This window comes from Oncorhynchus tshawytscha, linkage group LG08, assembly GCF_018296145.1.
Source record: "Oncorhynchus tshawytscha isolate Ot180627B linkage group LG08, Otsh_v2.0, whole genome shotgun sequence".
Taxonomy (NCBI): domain Eukaryota; kingdom Metazoa; phylum Chordata; class Actinopteri; order Salmoniformes; family Salmonidae; genus Oncorhynchus; species Oncorhynchus tshawytscha.
The window spans coordinates 57,084,480-57,101,958 of record NC_056436.1 but is presented as its reverse complement, the minus strand read 5'-3'; the positions used below and the strand labels follow the sequence as shown (position 1 = coordinate 57,101,958).

General features: G+C 40.1%; 1 protein-coding gene across 1 annotated transcript; it reads left to right on the top strand.

Annotated features, from left to right (window-relative positions):
- Positions 1-77: 77 nt before the first annotated feature.
- igfbp7 (insulin-like growth factor binding protein 7) lies at positions 78-17,344 on the top strand. The gene is made up of 5 exons (XM_042325662.1): positions 78-568; positions 3,859-3,968; positions 6,521-6,628; positions 14,438-14,564; positions 15,244-17,344. Exons 1-5 carry the CDS (start codon positions 145-147, stop codon positions 15,264-15,266), a joined length of 792 nt encoding a protein of 263 aa, XP_042181596.1. The 5' UTR covers positions 78-144; the 3' UTR covers positions 15,267-17,344.
- The last annotated feature ends 135 nt before the right edge of the window (positions 17,345-17,479 follow it).

Below are 17,479 nucleotides of genomic sequence, written 5' to 3'. Positions count from 1 at the left end.
TAACTTCGATGGAGACATGGAAATCAAAGATGGAGTTTAGGGGCGTGGTTGATCTTCAACAAAATCGCTGATAACTGTACAGTGCTTCACATTGTAAGAGTCTGATACACATACAGAACCGCAACTGTAATCTCAGCAAGCAACATGTTAGTGTTTTTCGCTGTGGTCTTATCGTTGTCACTTACGTCCGCATTTGCGGACCGAGTGCCGCGCAGTTGTGGCGCTTGTGAACCCAGTCTGTGCGACGCTCTCCCAGAGGTGGGCTGCAAGTCTGGCACGATTTTCGACTCCTGCGGTTGTTGTTCACTTTGCGCGGCTGGAGAGGGGGAGCCATGCAGGGGGCGCGGAACCACAGCCAAGCGTTGCGCCTCTGGACTGGAGTGCGTTAAGAGCGACAAGAACAAGAAGACAAAGCTCGGAGTTTGCGCCTGCAAGACCAAATACGAAGTGTGTGGCTCCGATGGAGTGACCTATAAAACTGGCTGCGACTTGAAAGTTGCCAGCCTGAAAGCGGTGAGCGAGGAGAAGCCTGAAATAAAAGTCCTGAATAAAGGAAAATGCGCAACAGGTGAGAATGGGGGACACTTCTATTATAGTGGAAATTGAATTCTGTCTATTTGGAAACATTAATATTTTGTGTATTGCACTAAAATAATTCGGATCTCGCTCAAATACATTTTAGCCTGATAGCCAATAGTTCACCAAGGTGCCTAAAATATTACATTTTGGTGTGATGGTTCACTTTCATATTGACTCATGTTTCTCCTTTCTCAGTAATTTAGTTATAATAAACAACGTTAAGATTTCTTGCGGAGGCTAATTAACCATGAACTTACTGTAAATTATGGTAATGTATTAATCACTGCTGGTATCTCGTCTATTGTCAATGTTTGCCTTGCATGAACTGATTCTAAATTATATTGATTTGACTATTGTCCAATGCACCATCAACTTACATTGTTATTGTACATCACTGCCACAATGCACTGATTTGTCTTGGGACCCATGCAGAGACATGAGTGCTCTCTAGTTACTGGATAGAAGAACTGGCTGAGAAATATGGAAAATCTGTGGCACTGTCCACGGGGTGTGGACAAGGTATACCTCTATAACCCTTGCAAAATAACCAGAGTTAACTAAAGACAGCCACTGAATAAGCTGAAAGCCATTGTCTCCACTCTGGGGTGGCACCCTCCACGGCCCTGAACAGACATGTCTGAAATTCCACCCTCCAAGGGAGGGATTTTACATTTTGTAAAGGAGAATGGCCGTCAATCAAACAGCTGCGCCTCGCCTACATACACACAGACAGGCGCTGTTGGTTTACAGCAAAGCCCGTTGGCTTCAGTGTTTAGTTCAGTGAACCTTTACATGATTAATTATAACTGCGTGCTGGTTTTGGATTAGGCAGGCGAAAGGGTTCGGGACGTGAAGAGAAAAAAAAACGCCGCCTGACAGAAAAAAAAGTCATACCACACGCGAAAAGCCCCAGACTAATTTGCCCATATCCAACAGGGCAAGGTCAGAGAGCAACTTTCGCTGCGCCCTTAAGGCTCGCAGAGAGGTCAAAGATAGCACTACGTTAGGTTCAAGTTCAAGTCCACCATTCCTCTCTCCACTCCATGTTGTTCTTGTTTTCTCGGGGTCTATTAGCTAGGCCTATTTCAGGGGAGGATTTTGTTGACCATACTTAACTGGTAACAGTAAATTTCCCCCGGAACTCAAAATAACAGGGGCCTCTACCTCCAATATATGAGACAGTGCTTATTTATTATAGTCGTGATAATATCCGTTCCTTGGGTTGGAGTATTGAGAAGACAGCCCTATTCAATCTTCCATAGGCATGTGGCATTAATATTATCCTAAGGAGGCTTTCACTTTGCAACCTCTGTCATTCAAAGCCTAGTCTTCACAACTAAAATAAGATTTCAGTAAAGCTACACTTCTGTCCCCACTTGTGCCCCACATGCAAAGTATTATGTGTGAAGTTATGTACAGTTGAAGTCGGAAGTTTATATACACTTTTATGTTGGAGTCATTAAAACTCGTTTTTCAACCACTCCACAAATGTCTTGTTTACAAACTATAGTTTTGGCAAGTCGGTTAGGACATCTACTTTGTGCGTGACACGTAATTTTTCCAACAATTGTTTACAGACAGATTATTTCACTGTATCACAATTCCAGTGGGTCAGAAGTTTAAATACACTAAGTTGACTGTGCTTTTAAACAGCTTGGAAAATTCCTGAAAATGTCATGGCTTTTTAGAAGCTTCCTATAGGCTAATTGACGTCAATTGGAGGTGTACCTGTGGATGTATTTCAAGGCCTACCTTCAAACTCAGTGCCTCTTTGCTTGACATCATGGGAAAATCAAAAGAAATCACTCTGAAAAAAATTGTAAACCTCCACAAGTCTGGTTCATCTTTGGGAGCAATTTGCTAAACCCTGAAGGTACCACGTTCACCTGTACAAACAATAGTACGCAAGTATAAACACCATGGGACCACGTAACCGTCATACCGCTCAGGAAGGAGACAAGTTATGTCTCCTAGAGATGAACATACTTTGGTGCGAAAAGTGCAAATCAATCCCAAAACAACAGCAAAGGACCTTGTGAAGATGCTGGAGGAAACAGGTACAAAAGTATCTATATCCATAGTAAAACAAGTCCTATATTGACATAACCTGAAAGGCCGCTCGGCAAGGAAAAAGCCACTGCTCCAAAGCCACCATAAAAAAATCTAGACTACGGTTTGCAACTGCACATAGGGACAAAGATCGTACTTTCTGGAGAAGGTATTGGAGTGGCCGTCACAAAGCCCTGACCTCAATCCCATGGAACATTTGTGGGCAGAACTGAAAAAGTGTGTGCGAGCAAGGAGTCCTACAAACCTGACTCAGTTACTCCAGTTCTGTCAGGAGGAATGGGCCAAAATTCACCAAACTTATTGTGGGAAGCTTGTGGAAGGCTACCTGAAACATTTGACCCAAGTTAAACCATTTCAAAGGCAATGCTACCAAATTCTAATTGAGTGTATGTAAACTTCTGACCCACTGGGAATGTGATGAAAGAAATAACAGCTGAAATAAATAATTCTCTCTACTATTATTCTGACATTTCACATTCTTAAAATAAAGTGATGATCCTAACTGACCTAAGACAGGGAATTTTTACTAGGATTATATGTCAGGAATTGTGAAAAACTGAGTTTAAATGTTTTTGGCTAAGGTGAATGTAAACTTCCGACTTCAACTGTAAATGCACACATTTTCTTGATCCATAAAAACAGAACATTTTGTTTGAGCCAAGCACATTAATAGAAGTTTTGTTTATCAGATGAAATAATATTTGTAAATTTGTGCAAATCCGCGTAAAACCTGTCCCAATGTTTGAAAGGCAATGACAGTAATGTTCAGTGTTCGTATTGAGAAACCAAACAGAGTTACTTTTTAACTTATTCTGACTGGCATGAGAAAACTAAAGGGAGAAAGTATGCTTAATATTTCACTAAATTCCTCACTAACAGAATTAATTCTAAACTCATTATGGTCCATATTACATCATCTCCTTCACTAACCTAAAAAATAAATGGCACATTCATTCCTTTCTGGATGGCTAAATGGACTGGAGATGCTATCTGTTCATTTATATAATACATTTATCACATATCAATCAGAACATCTCTCAGTTAGGATATTGTTGCTTTGACAATTTCCGACCTGTACCAGCTAGTCCCAGTGGATTTACAGCAGAGCTATCTCTGATTCCGCCCAAGTTAAAAGATAAGCATTACAGGTTGATTTGAAGGAGATGATAAATCCACTCAATCGTCTCACTTTTTTCTTCTCCTCCACAGCACCTGTCATTGTGACGTCCCCTGGTGAGGTCTACAATGTCACAGGCTCCCAGGTGTACCTGAGCTGCGAGGCCATTGGAATCCCCACCCCCGTGATCACCTGGAAGAAGGTACCAGAAGATTCAATTGTGAGGTCTCTAGGACTTTTGAATCCACACTTTTCTCACGTGTGGTACAATTATTATTATTTTTGAATCGCTCCATGCTTTGGGAAAAGTATTTCTATATGGGTGTCTTTTGTTTTAGAAACACTCCCATATGTAGTTTCGTATGATGGTCAAAAGAACTGTACATACGGTAGGTCGTTAATGTCTTTTCCTATGTCAAGTTATTCATATGTCCCCTTCCACTGATTGTTGATTTGGGCTCTGCATTTGAGGACACAATGGACGAAAGAATTGTAAAAATAGAGGATATGAAGCATGCTATTGTTAACCACACACTGACACAATAGCACAGGACATGAGAGGTTTGAGGGGAAATCCTTAAATATTATCTGATCTTTACAGCCAAGGCTTTACTCATACCCACGGTCAGCGGCTAACATTCTTAACATTCTTCATGAAAAAAGTAACGAAGCATGAAATTCCAATTGGTTTCACAGAGACTAAAAATACTAAAGTTAATGAGGATAATTCAGAATGAGGTTGAGAAAATATGTAAGAAAAGGGTAAGGGAGGGGAGAGAAACAGGGCCATGGAAAGCCAGGATGCAAGAAGTCAATGTGGAGAACACAACTCATCATTCCTGGACAGACAAGGAAGTTAACCCACTGTTTGCTTACTCTCAAAATAGAGCAAGAGAACACTCTATATAGGATTTAATATGAAAACAGATATTTAATCAAGATGGGACAAAACAAGTATCCCTGCACTGAGAGAGATTATATTTATATAAATTTTGATGTTGTAAGCATTGTTTTATTGAGTCGATTAGCCCAAACTACCACTCTCTCAGCTTAACAGAATGTTGCTTTGTTCGAACTGTACCCTTAGATCTGAGATTTGCCTTGACCTGTTAAATCTGACCCATTTACACTGAACAAAAAATAAAAAATGCAACATGTAAAGTATTAGTCTCATGTTTCATAAACTGAAATAAAATGTCCCGTACATGTCCCATATGCACAAAAAGCTTATTTCTCTCAAATGTTGTGCACAAATTTGTATACAGCCCTGTTAGCAAGCATTTCTCCTTTGCCAAGATACTCCATCCACCTGACAGGTGTGGCATATCAAGAAGCTGATTTAACAGCATGCTCATTACACAGGTGCACCTTGTGCTGCGGACAATAAAAGGCCTCTCTAAAATGTGCAGTTTTGTCACACAACACAATGCCACAGATGTCTCAAGTTTGGAGGGAGCGTGCAATTGACATGCTGACTGCAGGAATGTCCACCAGAGCTGTTGCCAGAAAATGTCATGTTAATTTCTCTACCATAAGCCACCTCCAACATCATTTTAGAGAATTTTGCAGTACGTCCAACTGGCCTCACAACTGCAGACCAAGGGTAACCACACCAGCCCAGGACCTCCATAATCCGGCTTCTTCACCTGCGGGATCTTCTGAGACCAGTCACCCGGACAGCTGATGAAACTGTGGGTTTGCACAAAATGTCAGAAACCATCTCAGGGAAGCTCATCTGTGTGCTTGTGGTCCTCACCAAGGTCTTGCTGCTCGGCATCGTAACCAACTTCAGTGGGCAAATGCTCACCTTTGATGGCCACTGGGATGCTGGAGAAGTGTGCTCTTCACGAACAATTCCCGGTTTCAAATGTACCGGGCAGATGGCATGTATGGCGTTGTGTGGGCGAGTGATTTGCTGATGTCAACATTGTGAACAGAGTGCCCTGTGGTGGCAGTGGGGTTATGGTATGGGCAGGCATAAGCTATGGACAATGAACACAATTGCATTTTATCGATGGCAATTTGAATGCACAGATATGACGTGACAAGATCCTGAGACCCATTGTCGTGCCATTCATCCTCCAACATTACCTATAAATATAAAGGATATTTCATGCTGAAACCCTCATTAAAACACCAATGGTATTCACTAACTTGATGGTTTGTATTTAGGATCATGTTTTACAGCTGTCACTGTATTTTTTTACATTTTAAAATCTTATTTAATTATTTCAGATATTTTACATGTGATTAGGCCACACAGAGGGCCAGAGATAATTACAGACACCTGTGATAATCTGAAGTATCCAAAAGGGCCACTAGATGTCTTGTGATAGATTACATAAAATCCTTGAAAGGTACCAAAATTCTGGTAGTTTACTGGTAAACTTCGAAATGTTCAATTAATATACCCTCCCTTTCTAACTCTATATGTGTTACATCCATCTTTCCGTTTCAATACTTTCTTATGTCTCTCTGCTGTGTCTTTCTAATGTCCCACTGATTTCCCAGATGAGCCTTTATTTTCTTTGCTTATATCATGTGTTTTTATAGCTGTAGATGTCAGTGTCTGAGTTTAGGTCATATAAAGAGAATGTGATCGTCGATTACATGAAATAACATTTGATTTAGCCAGTTGTCTCTTGTGCTGAAGCGTTGAATGTTTTCAGTCTCACAGCTGCACACACACACAGCATGCTTTTTTAATGGGTTGATTCGATTAGTTAGTTATTAAGTTAATGGTCGTTTTCCCAGGTCACCAGCGGAAAACAGAGAATGGAGCTGCTTCCAGGAGACAGAGACAACCTGGCCATTCAGACCCGTGGAGGACCTGAGAAACATGAGGTCACCGGCTGGGTCTTGGTGAGTCCAACCAGCCCCCCCCACACACACACATTAACACACAGATACACACAACTTTTGTCATGTTTGTATTTTATTTTTTAGGGGGTAGATAGATTTCTATCAAAGTAATTGTCTGCATCATTTCCAATCCCCCATATATACTGTGTGTGTATATATATATTTTTTTTAAATATTTTTTTTATGTAACCCTGACACCCCTCTCCTAATTGGAGTAAACTAATGGAAAACAATACTTAGGCCTCCACTGCCAGCCAGCTTATCCATACTAAATACCTTTCACAGACAGTATATTTTACATTAGTCCCAGCCTTCAGCTACCCTCAACTCCTCTCATAGTTTCTACAGATTGTAAATTAAAGATAAACACCTTTGCTAAGAGTATTATTATATTGATTAATTGACTTTTCAAATCACCCAGCAGTGCTATTTCCAAGTAAATGTTGCAATCTTTCAGCCATTTCTGAACCTGCGACCAAAAACAAGCTACATATGGGCAGTCCCAAAACAAGTGATCTAATGATTCTCTTCGCAGCAAAATCTACAGAGCTGGGATGGTTGTATCCCCCATATATAACATTCTATTGGTTGCAAGAATTTTGTATAATAATTTAAATTGAAAAACTCTAGTTTATTCTGAATCCGGTGTCGTTTTGTATATCAGTTCAAAAACCATGTGCCATACATTGAAAATATCCTTCCAACTATTTTGCAACCTGTATGACGCAGCTGTAAATGTTTTGGTCCTTAAATTACAATGGTAACCTTAATTTATCACAATTTTCTTCAGCCAATTTTGGTCTTTAATAAAGGGCCAACAGACAAGTTCCTTACCTTCTCCCCTTTACCCTTGCCTCCTCCATTTTTACGGTAATGCTGCAATCAGTTGGTTGTAATTTTAGATAAAAAGGAAATGTCTGCTCTTTTTGTTAACTGCATGTGTGACATAACTCAACCAGTCATATTTATGATATAATTTACAAAGATTGTTGTGTTAAAAAAAAATATTATAATAATCGCTATATTTTAGTTTAACCATAATATTTGTTCTGACTTTCCTGGTGGATTAAACTGAAATTGCAACCAGCTGTCTATTGTTTGTTTTAAAAATAGTGATATTTTGGAGATTATTTCATTTTCCTATTGAATTTTGTCTGGCTTGCGGTTCCAAATAAAGGGAAATATTTATTGCTCATATAATTTAAAAAAAACAAGTCTTTGGGTGTAGGCAGGGCCGTAAGTATATAGGTAAACTGGGATATCACTAAATAATTAACGTCTTCTGGCTGCAGGGGCAGTATTGAGTAGCTTGGATGAAAAGGTGCCCAGAGTAAACTGCCTGCTCCTCAGTCCCAGTTGTTAATATATGCATATTATTATTAGTTTTGGATAGAAAACACTCTGAAGTTTCTAAAACTGTTTGAACGATGTCTGTGAGTATGACAGAACTCATATGGCAGGCAAACACCTGAGAAGAAATCCAAACAGGAAGTGGGAAATCTGAGGTTGGTCGATTTTCAACTCAGCCCCTATTGAATACACAGTGGAATATTGGTTATGTTGCACTTCCGTCTTTAGAAACTTGTTTGAGGATTCTACTGTGAAGTGGGGCCGATTGAGTCAGAGGTCTGCCAGCAGTCACGCGCTGGTCACGCGCATTTCACATGAGAGGTAGCTCGCGCTCCTTTGCTTTTCTGAAGACAAAGGAATTCTCCGGATGGAATATTATTGAAGTTTTATGTTAACATCCTAAAGATTGATTCCAGACATCGTTTGACATGTTTCTACGGACAGTAACGGAACTTTTTTGACATTTCGTCTGCAACTGGTGAACGCGCTTCGTGACTTTGGATTTGTTTACCAAACGCGCTAACAAAAGTAGCTATTTGGACATAAATGATGGACATTATCGAACAAATCAAAATTTAATGTGGAACTGGGATTCCTGGGAGTGCATTGTGGAAGATCATCAAAGGTAAGTGAATATTTATAATGTTATTTCTGATTTCTTTTGACTCCAACATGGTGAATATATCTATTTGTTTTCTGAGCACCGTTCTCGGATTATTGCATGGTTTGCTTTTTCCGTAAAGCTTTTTTGAAATCTGACACAGCGGTTGCATTAAGGAGAAGTTTATCTATATTTCCTTGTATTTTCATCAACATTTATAATGAGTATTTCTGTAAACTGATGTGGCTCTCTTCAATTTCACTGGATGATTTTGGAACTAGTGAACATAACGCACCAATGTATACTGAGATTTTTATATAAATATTAGAGGTCGACCGATTTAAATGGACTGGCCGATTAATTAGGGCCGATTTCAAGTTTTCGTAACAATCGGAAATCGGTAATTTTGGACGCCGATTTTGCCGATTTTTTATTTTTTTTTACACCTTTATTTAATCTTTATTTAACTAGGCAAGTCAGTTAAGAACACATTCTTATTTTCAATGACGGCCTAGGAACAGTGGGTTAACTGCCTTGTTCGGGGGCAGGATGACAGATTTTTACCTTGTCAGCTCAGGGATTCAATCTTGCAACCTTACAGTTAACTAGTCCAAGGCTCTAACCACCCGCGTAACGAGCAGCCCGCCTGTTAAGCGAATGCAGTAAGAAGCCAAGGTAAGTTGCTAGCTAGCATTAAACTTAATCAATCATAATCACTAGTTATAACTACACATGGTTGATGATATTACTAGTTTATCTAGTGTGTCCTGCATTGCATATAATTGACGCAGTGCGCATTCGCGAAAAAGGACTGCCGTTGCTCCAACGTGTACCTAACCATAAACATCAATGCCTTTCTTAAAATCAATACACAGAAGTATATATTTTTAAACCTGCATATTTAGCTAAAATAAATCCAGGTTAGCAGGCAATATGAACCAGGTGAAATTGTGTCACTTCTCTTGCGTTCATTGAACGCAGAGTCAGGGTAAATGCAACAGTTTGGGCCGCCTGGCTCATTGCGAACTAATTTGCCAGAATTGTACGTAATTATGACATAACATTGAAGGTTGTGCAATGTAACAGGAATATTTCAACTGATGGAAGCCACCCGTTAGATAAAATACGAAACGGTTCCGTATTTCACTGAAAGAATAAACGTCTTGTTTTCGAGATGACAGTTTCCGGATTTGACCATATTAATGACCTAAGGCTTGTATTTCTGTGTGTTATTATATTATAATTAAGTCTACGATTTGATAGAGCAGTCTGACTGAGCAATGGTAGGCACCAGCAGGCTCATAAGCATTCATTCAAACAGCACTTTCGTGCATTTTGCCAGCAGCTCTGCTGTTTATGACTTCAAGCCTATCAACTCCCGAGATTAGGCTGGTGTAACAATGTGATGTGAAATGGCTAGCTAGTTAGCGGGGTGCGCGCTAATAGCGTTTCAAACGTCACTCGCTCTGAGACTTGGAGTAGTTGTTCCCCTTGCTCTGCATGGGTAACGCTGCTTCGAGTGTGGCTGTTGTCATTGTGTTCCTGGTTCGAGCCCAGGTAGGAGCGAGGAGAGGTAAGGAAGCTATACTGTTACACTGGCAATACTAAAGTGCCTATAATAACATCCAATACAAATGGTATAGAGAGAAATAGTCCTATAATTCCTATAATAACTACAACCTAAAACTTCTTACCTGGGAATATTGAAGACTCGTGTTAAAAGGAACCACCAGCTTTCATATGTTCTCATGTTCTGAGCAAGGAACTTAAACGTTAGCTTTCTTACATACATTATATTGCACTTTTCCTTTCTTCTCCAACACTTTGTTTTTGCATTATTTAAACCAAATTGAACATGTTTCATTATTTATTTGAGGCTAAATTGATTTTATTGATGTATTATATTAAGTTAAAATAAGTGTTCATTCAGTATTGTTGTAATTGTCATTATTACAAATACATTTGAAAAATTGTCCGGTTAATCGGTATCGGCTTTTTTTGGTTCTCCAATAATCGCTATCGGCATTGAAAATCATAATCGGTCGACCTCTAATAAATATGCACTTTATCGAACAAAACATACATGTATTTTGTAACATGAAGTCCTATGAGTGTCATCTGATGAAGATCATCAAAGGTTAGTGATTAATTTTATCTCTATTTGTGCTTTTTGTGACTCCTGTCTTTGGCTGAAAAAATGGCTGAATTTTTCTGTGACTTGGCGGTGACCTAACATAATCGTTTGTGATGCTTTCGCTTTAAAACCTATTTGAAATCGGACACTTTGGTGGGGTTAACAACAAGATTACCTTTAAAATGGTATAAGATACGTCTATGTTTGAGGAATTGTAATTATGAGATTTCTGTTGTTTGAATTTGGCGCTCTGCACTTTCACTGGCCGTTGTCATATCAATCCCATTAACAGGATTGCAGCCCTAAGAAGTTTTAATCAAGGTGATCTTTCCAGAAATAGACTGTTCTAACTGTTCCTGGATGGTTGGGAGAAGTTGCTCTCGGAGGATGTGTTGGTACCACTCTTTATTCATGGCTGTGTTCTTAGGCAAAATTGTGAGTGAGCCCACACATGAATGGTCTCAAGATGCTTTACTGTTGGCATGACACAGGACTGATGGTAGCACTCACCTTGTCTTCTGCAGACAAGCTTTTTTCCGGATGCCCCAAACAATCGGAAAGGGGAGTCATCAGAGAAAAGGACTTTACCCCAGTTCTCAGCAGTCCAATCCCTGCACCTGATGTTTTTCCTGGAGAGAAGTGGCTTCTTTGCTGCCCTTTTTGACACCAGGCCATCGTCCAAAAGTCTTTGCCTCACTGTGAGTGCAGATGCACTCACACCTGCCTGCTGCCATTCCAGAGCAAGCTCTGTACTGGTGGTGCGCCGATCCCGCAGCTGAATCAACTTTAGGAGACGGTCCTGGCGCTTGCTGGACTTTCTTGGGCGCCCTGAAGCCTTCTTCATAACAATTGAACCGCTCTCCTTGAAGTTCTTGATGATCCGATAAATGGCAGCAATATCCTTGCCTGTGAAGCCCTTTTTTTGTGCAAAGCAAAGATGACAGCACGTGTTTCCTTGCAGGTAACCATGGTTGACAGAGGAAGAACAATGAGCACCACCCTCCTTTTGAAGCTTCCAGTCTGTTATTCAAACTTAATCAGCATGACAGAGTGATCTCCAGCCTTGTCCTCGTCAACACTAACACCGGTGTTAACGAGAGAATCACTGACATGTCAGCTGGTCCTTTTGTGCCAGGGCTGAAATGCAGTGGAAATGTTTTTGAGGATTCAGTTAATTTGCATGGCAAAGAGGGACTTTGCAATTCATCTGATTGATAACTCTTCATAATATTCTGGAGTATATGCAAATTGCCATCATACAAACTGAGGCAGCAGACTTTGTGAAAATTAATATTTGTGTCATTCTCAAAACTTTTGGCCACAACTGTAGTTCATTTAATCTGATTGTCATAAGGCCCTGTCCACAGAAAATACATTTGGATGATTTTCATAAAATTCTGGGTGTTTTATTTAACTCTTGTACACTTGTGGTGTTCCCGGTCAAAAATAACCAGTCATTAGAAATTAATGGGTGAGACTACAACTAGTGTATAAAATTGAGTTAAGCCACATGCCTATTCATCAGATGGACACACTTCCTCTCCCACAAACGCATGTGTGTTTGAGCACACACACACCTCACTCTCCTACTTGGCTTCCATGACAACACCCACGGGAACATTTCCCCAATATAATTGGGGAATATAACCACACCTGTTGGCATTCTCACAAACAATTGCAACATTGTTTCAATAATATATAGAACTTTCCTCGCAGCTCTAGTATATAAAGCTTTTTTGAGGCCTTGCTCACAATTCATTCTATGGCAGCACAATGACCATAATGATATACTGTATGTGAGGCTCTTAATCATGAGGAGGAGAGAGGCCAGGAAACTGACAGGGATGATGCATTAGAGGAGGAAGTGTCAGAAGTTGAAGACAACACAGAATATGATCCAGACCAAGAGACAACCGATGTGGAACCATCCAGTGATGAGGAAGAGGGCCCTCCTGAGGTTGTTGTTACATTCCTGTCAAAAAATGGGAATTTGTCCTTATCTTCATCCCCAACTGAGAGGAGAGGTCGGCTGTCGACTGAAAATGTTATCGGATACGAGATACACCAGGTTGATGACATAAAATCCTGCCACTATTTAAAAATGTGCAATGTTTTCAAAACAAATGTCCTTTTAAACTTTGACACAAAGCAGTCTGTGATAAATAGCACAATATGTTTAATCTGAGTATTTGTTATAGTAAAAGTAATCCATACATTATGCTTTTTTTACTCAAAAATTAGTTGTATGAGCTCAGGGCAATGAGGCCTACAGGCCATAAATAGCAAATAGAAGTTCAAAACTTGTAATGTCCACAAGAACTGAAGTTGATAAAAATATAATATATGGATTATTATGGATTTATAATCAGCTAATTTTGGACCGGGAAAACAGAATTAATTAACATGAAACGAACAAAACTGGAGGGTTAAAAGACAACAGGAAATGTCAGCGTACAGTGACACGTTTATTTTTAAGCCCTGGATTTCTAGCCCATTGATATTAGTGTTGGATCTGATTTTAATAGCTAACATTTCGATGGCCATAATAAATAGATATGCCGATAGTGGACAACCTTGTTTTACTCCTCTTGACAATTTTATACTTTTTGAGAAGTAGCATTATTTACCATTTTACACCTGGGTTTAGTAAACATAACTTTAAGCCATTGTATAAGAGATTCTCCAAAATTAAAATAGTCCAGACATTTATATATACATTTCAGTCGTACTTTATCAAAGGCCTTTTCAAGTTCAGCTATGAATACCAGGCCTGGTTTCCCAGATTTTTCATAGTGTTCTATACTCTTTCCAGTATATGTCTTATATTATCGCCAATGTATCATCCATGTAAAAAAAACTGTCTGATTAGGATGAATAATATCTGACAGAATACAGTTTAAATTCTATGCATTTTGCTAAGATTTTGGCATCACAACACTGCAGTGTAAGGGGTCTCCAGTTTTTTAGATGGACTGGATCTTTGTATTTACCACCTAGGTCCTGTTTCAGTAATAGTGAAATCAGACCTCGACTTGAAACACTGTTAGTACAAAGGATTTAAGCTATCATACAGACTTGTGGGTCGTCCCACAGAAACAAATCAGTCAAATACCTCAAGGCCCACACAGAGGTAGTAAAGGTAGAAATTAAGCATAGGATGGAAGAGTTATGTATTAGATACCTGACTTTCTATTACTTTATTTATGAATAATATTACTTGAGGCACATTCCAAAGTTATCCATGAACTTGTTACCCAATGACTTGTTCTGTTCAGATCCTCTACATAACAGAGAGTTTAATACACATGCAACTCCTTCCTCCATGTCTGAGTAAATGAACAGAAAACATTGGTGGGCCCTGTTCAGTGGTTAGATCTATCTACCCATCCCTCCCTGTTTCTCTCGCAGTATTCTGCTCCCCTGCTGTCAAACATCACATTCATTCAATTTCTTCATAGAATTTCTACTCATTGGCCATCTTCCATGATATGTTTGTACCTGTGAGAAGTATCTAAAGACCTACACAGGTGGAAGCCGGCACTGGGCAGCAGTCAGACAGCCGTAAAAACAATCCAGAACGCTTCTTTCCAATTGAAATGGCACCCTTGCTCTGTCGAAATGAGCCGAGCTTGGCTGGGAGGAAGAGTTGAGGCTGTGTTTGTGTTGCCTTGCGTGTTCTGATAAAATCAGATAAGGCGATAACCGCCGCCACCATGCTTTTCAGATCTCGCCGCTCACCAAGGAAGAGGCAGGCTCGTATGAGTGCCACGCTGTCAACGCCAAGGGAGAGGCCTCAGCGGTGGGCACCATTCATGTGGTGGAGTCCATCGACGACATCCCTGTCAAGAAAGGTACCCAGCACATCCTTTTCTATTTCACTGCTATTTCTACTCTGTTTCATGTTAAATCTATAGACCCACACAATATGGCAAAGGGGGATATTTACCACATACAAAGGGCAAATGTAGGTATTCAAAGGGCAAATCAAAGGGTGTGTATGTACAGTATGTGTGAGTTGTTTGGAATTCAAGCCCGCTAGCCCGTGGTTCCCATTCTGTCCTGACATGTTTAGGAGTGCATACTTAGCTTGATCCACATCACCTGGCTGCTCTCTTGACAGGGCTTGATGGTTGCCTTCGACAAGGCAGCGCGTGTTACTGGGTGTGTAACTTTGTGCGAGCGTTGACAGATGCACTCACTGCACTGCCTATACATCTGCGCTCCAGGGGAAAGAACTTGGATGTTTGGTGATCTGTGATAATGGACACGATTCAAAACAAGGGACGCTCTCCGTCCTGCAAGATCTAAGCACTTCTTCATTACCAGTGATCTAAAAAAGGAATCAGGGCTAGATATGGGATACAAATCTGATGGAAACAGATCAAAGTATTCAGGTCTCCCCCAGATTCACATATAACACATAGGTCTCCCCTATCATTGGTCATAAATAGGACCAGTTAAGGACGATTACCCTAGAAATCCACTTACCCAATGTGTCACTGTGCTCTTGCCTGTGTGTCTCTCTTCCAGTGGCCAAGGATGATGAGCTGTAAGGCATCTCAGCACAGTAGAGCCTCAGTGGCGACTCCTGGCAGGATCAGGAGAGGGAGAAGCCCCTACCATCCCACCAGTAGACCTGTACAGTGACTAAGAAAGAGGACCAACAGCCACTATTAGCATCCCAGAGATCCATCAGATTTATATTTGAGAACGTTGCCATTTGTTAAATATGTGTTAAATATTTTAGTTATTTAGCAGACACTCTTATCCACAGCAACTTTCAGTGGTGAGCGCATACGTAAAAATAAAAAAATGAATAATCATACCGGTCCCCCATCCGAATCAAACCCACAACCCTAGAATTACAAGCACCATGCTCTTATCAACTGAGCCACACAGGACTTGTAACAAGTCAGTTTTCAGTGATATTCAGTACACTGTATTGTAGACAGTCATCCACATTTCTTGTCACTGACATCACACACAAGTAATTCATCAATAAGTACACAGTGTACAAAACATTAGGAACCCCTTCCTAATGTTCAGTTGTATCCCTTTTTGCCCTCAGAACAGATTCAATTTGTTGGGTCATGACCTCTACGAGGTATCAAAAGCCTTCCACAAGGATGCTGGCCCACATTGACTCCAATGCTTCTCACAGTTGTGTCAAACTTGCTGGGTGTCCTTTGGGTGATGGACCATTCTTGATACACACGGGAAACTGTTGAGCGTGACAAACCCAGCGGCATTGCTGTTCTTGACGCACACAAACTGGTGCGCCTGGCCCCTACGACCCCACCCTGTTCAAAGGCACTTAAATCTTTTGTCTTGCCCATTCACCTTCTGAATGGCACACATACACAATCCATGTCTCAAGGCTTAAAAATCTTTCTTTAACCAGTCTCCTCCCCTTCATTAACACTGATTGACATGGATTTAATAAGTGATCATAGCTCTCACCTGGTCAGTCTGTCATGGAACGAGCAGGTGTTCCTAATGTTTTGTACACTGTGTATGTGCACACACACTATTTGCATGTGCATGCTTCACTCTTACTATTCCATCTTTTTTTGACATAGTTTTTGTGAATTATTCCATTTAATTCTAGCAAAAATAATACATTGCAAGACCATCACTAGTTGGCCAAGCAGGAACAGATTACCGAACGGGTGCGTGCCCCCTGACCTATTGTTTTTCTATTAGCATATGATAGCAAAATGTGTAGAATTGCATGAAATTAGCTTTAAAAATGCAACATTTTCTCTCAGCCTCATGGCAAAATGTGAATAAAAGCATGAGACAAGCTATAAAAGAGCAAAATAATCCCTTCCCCATGGCAAAAAGTATATAATTGCAGGAACTTAGTTTTAAAACTGCAACATGTTCTGTTAGCTTCATGACAAAATGTGCAGGAAGGTGTTGAAATGCAGGAAGTTAACGTACTACCCCAAAAAAATGGAGACCGGTTCCCGGGGGCCACAAATGCGGTAGTTTGGCCCTGTGGGCAAGGCAGAAACAGACACCCAGGCATAAAACAATTACCCTTTACTAAAATTGTCATGTGAAAAAAACACACGAATTTGAATAAATCTTACATTTGAAATTATATTTTTTTATTTCTAATGTACCAAGGTTATTTTTTGGACCCCCTGAAAAGTACACAAATCATTCTTTCCCTTGACATGATGCTTGACAAGCCATAAAGACATGCCTTTGCAAAAGCCATTGTGTGGAGTGAGTGATCAGGAATTAGAGGAAGGAAAACCAACCTCAGAACACTCTTGCATTCATATAATCCCAGTACTCGCATACTACGGGTTTAGCTACCAATCCAAACAGTGGCAGATGTCTGGGGATGAACTGTAGGGCATATTGAGTAACCGACAAGTATGAAATGGTGTAGAAAAAGGAGGATTTATGATGGAATGTAGAGATCCACTTTCGGTGCTAAAAGTCTGCAACTCCAATGAAGAGGCCAGCGGACATTGCTTTTACCAAATGTTTCTAGTTTCCCCCAGACTTAAGCTGTATGTATGAATTTGCTGTATTCACGTTGGTGTATGGTTTACTAACACTAGATGTTATTACTGTGTGACAGGTGCTGTACATCACTAATAAATACAAAAATTGACTTGTGGTTATTTTTTGTGGTTATTTCGATATTACATGATCAAGAGTTATGCACAAAGCTTTTTAAAGTGTGACAGAAATATAACATCTCAGTTTTTCAAATCCAGATCAAGCTAGCTACAAAACACTGAATTAA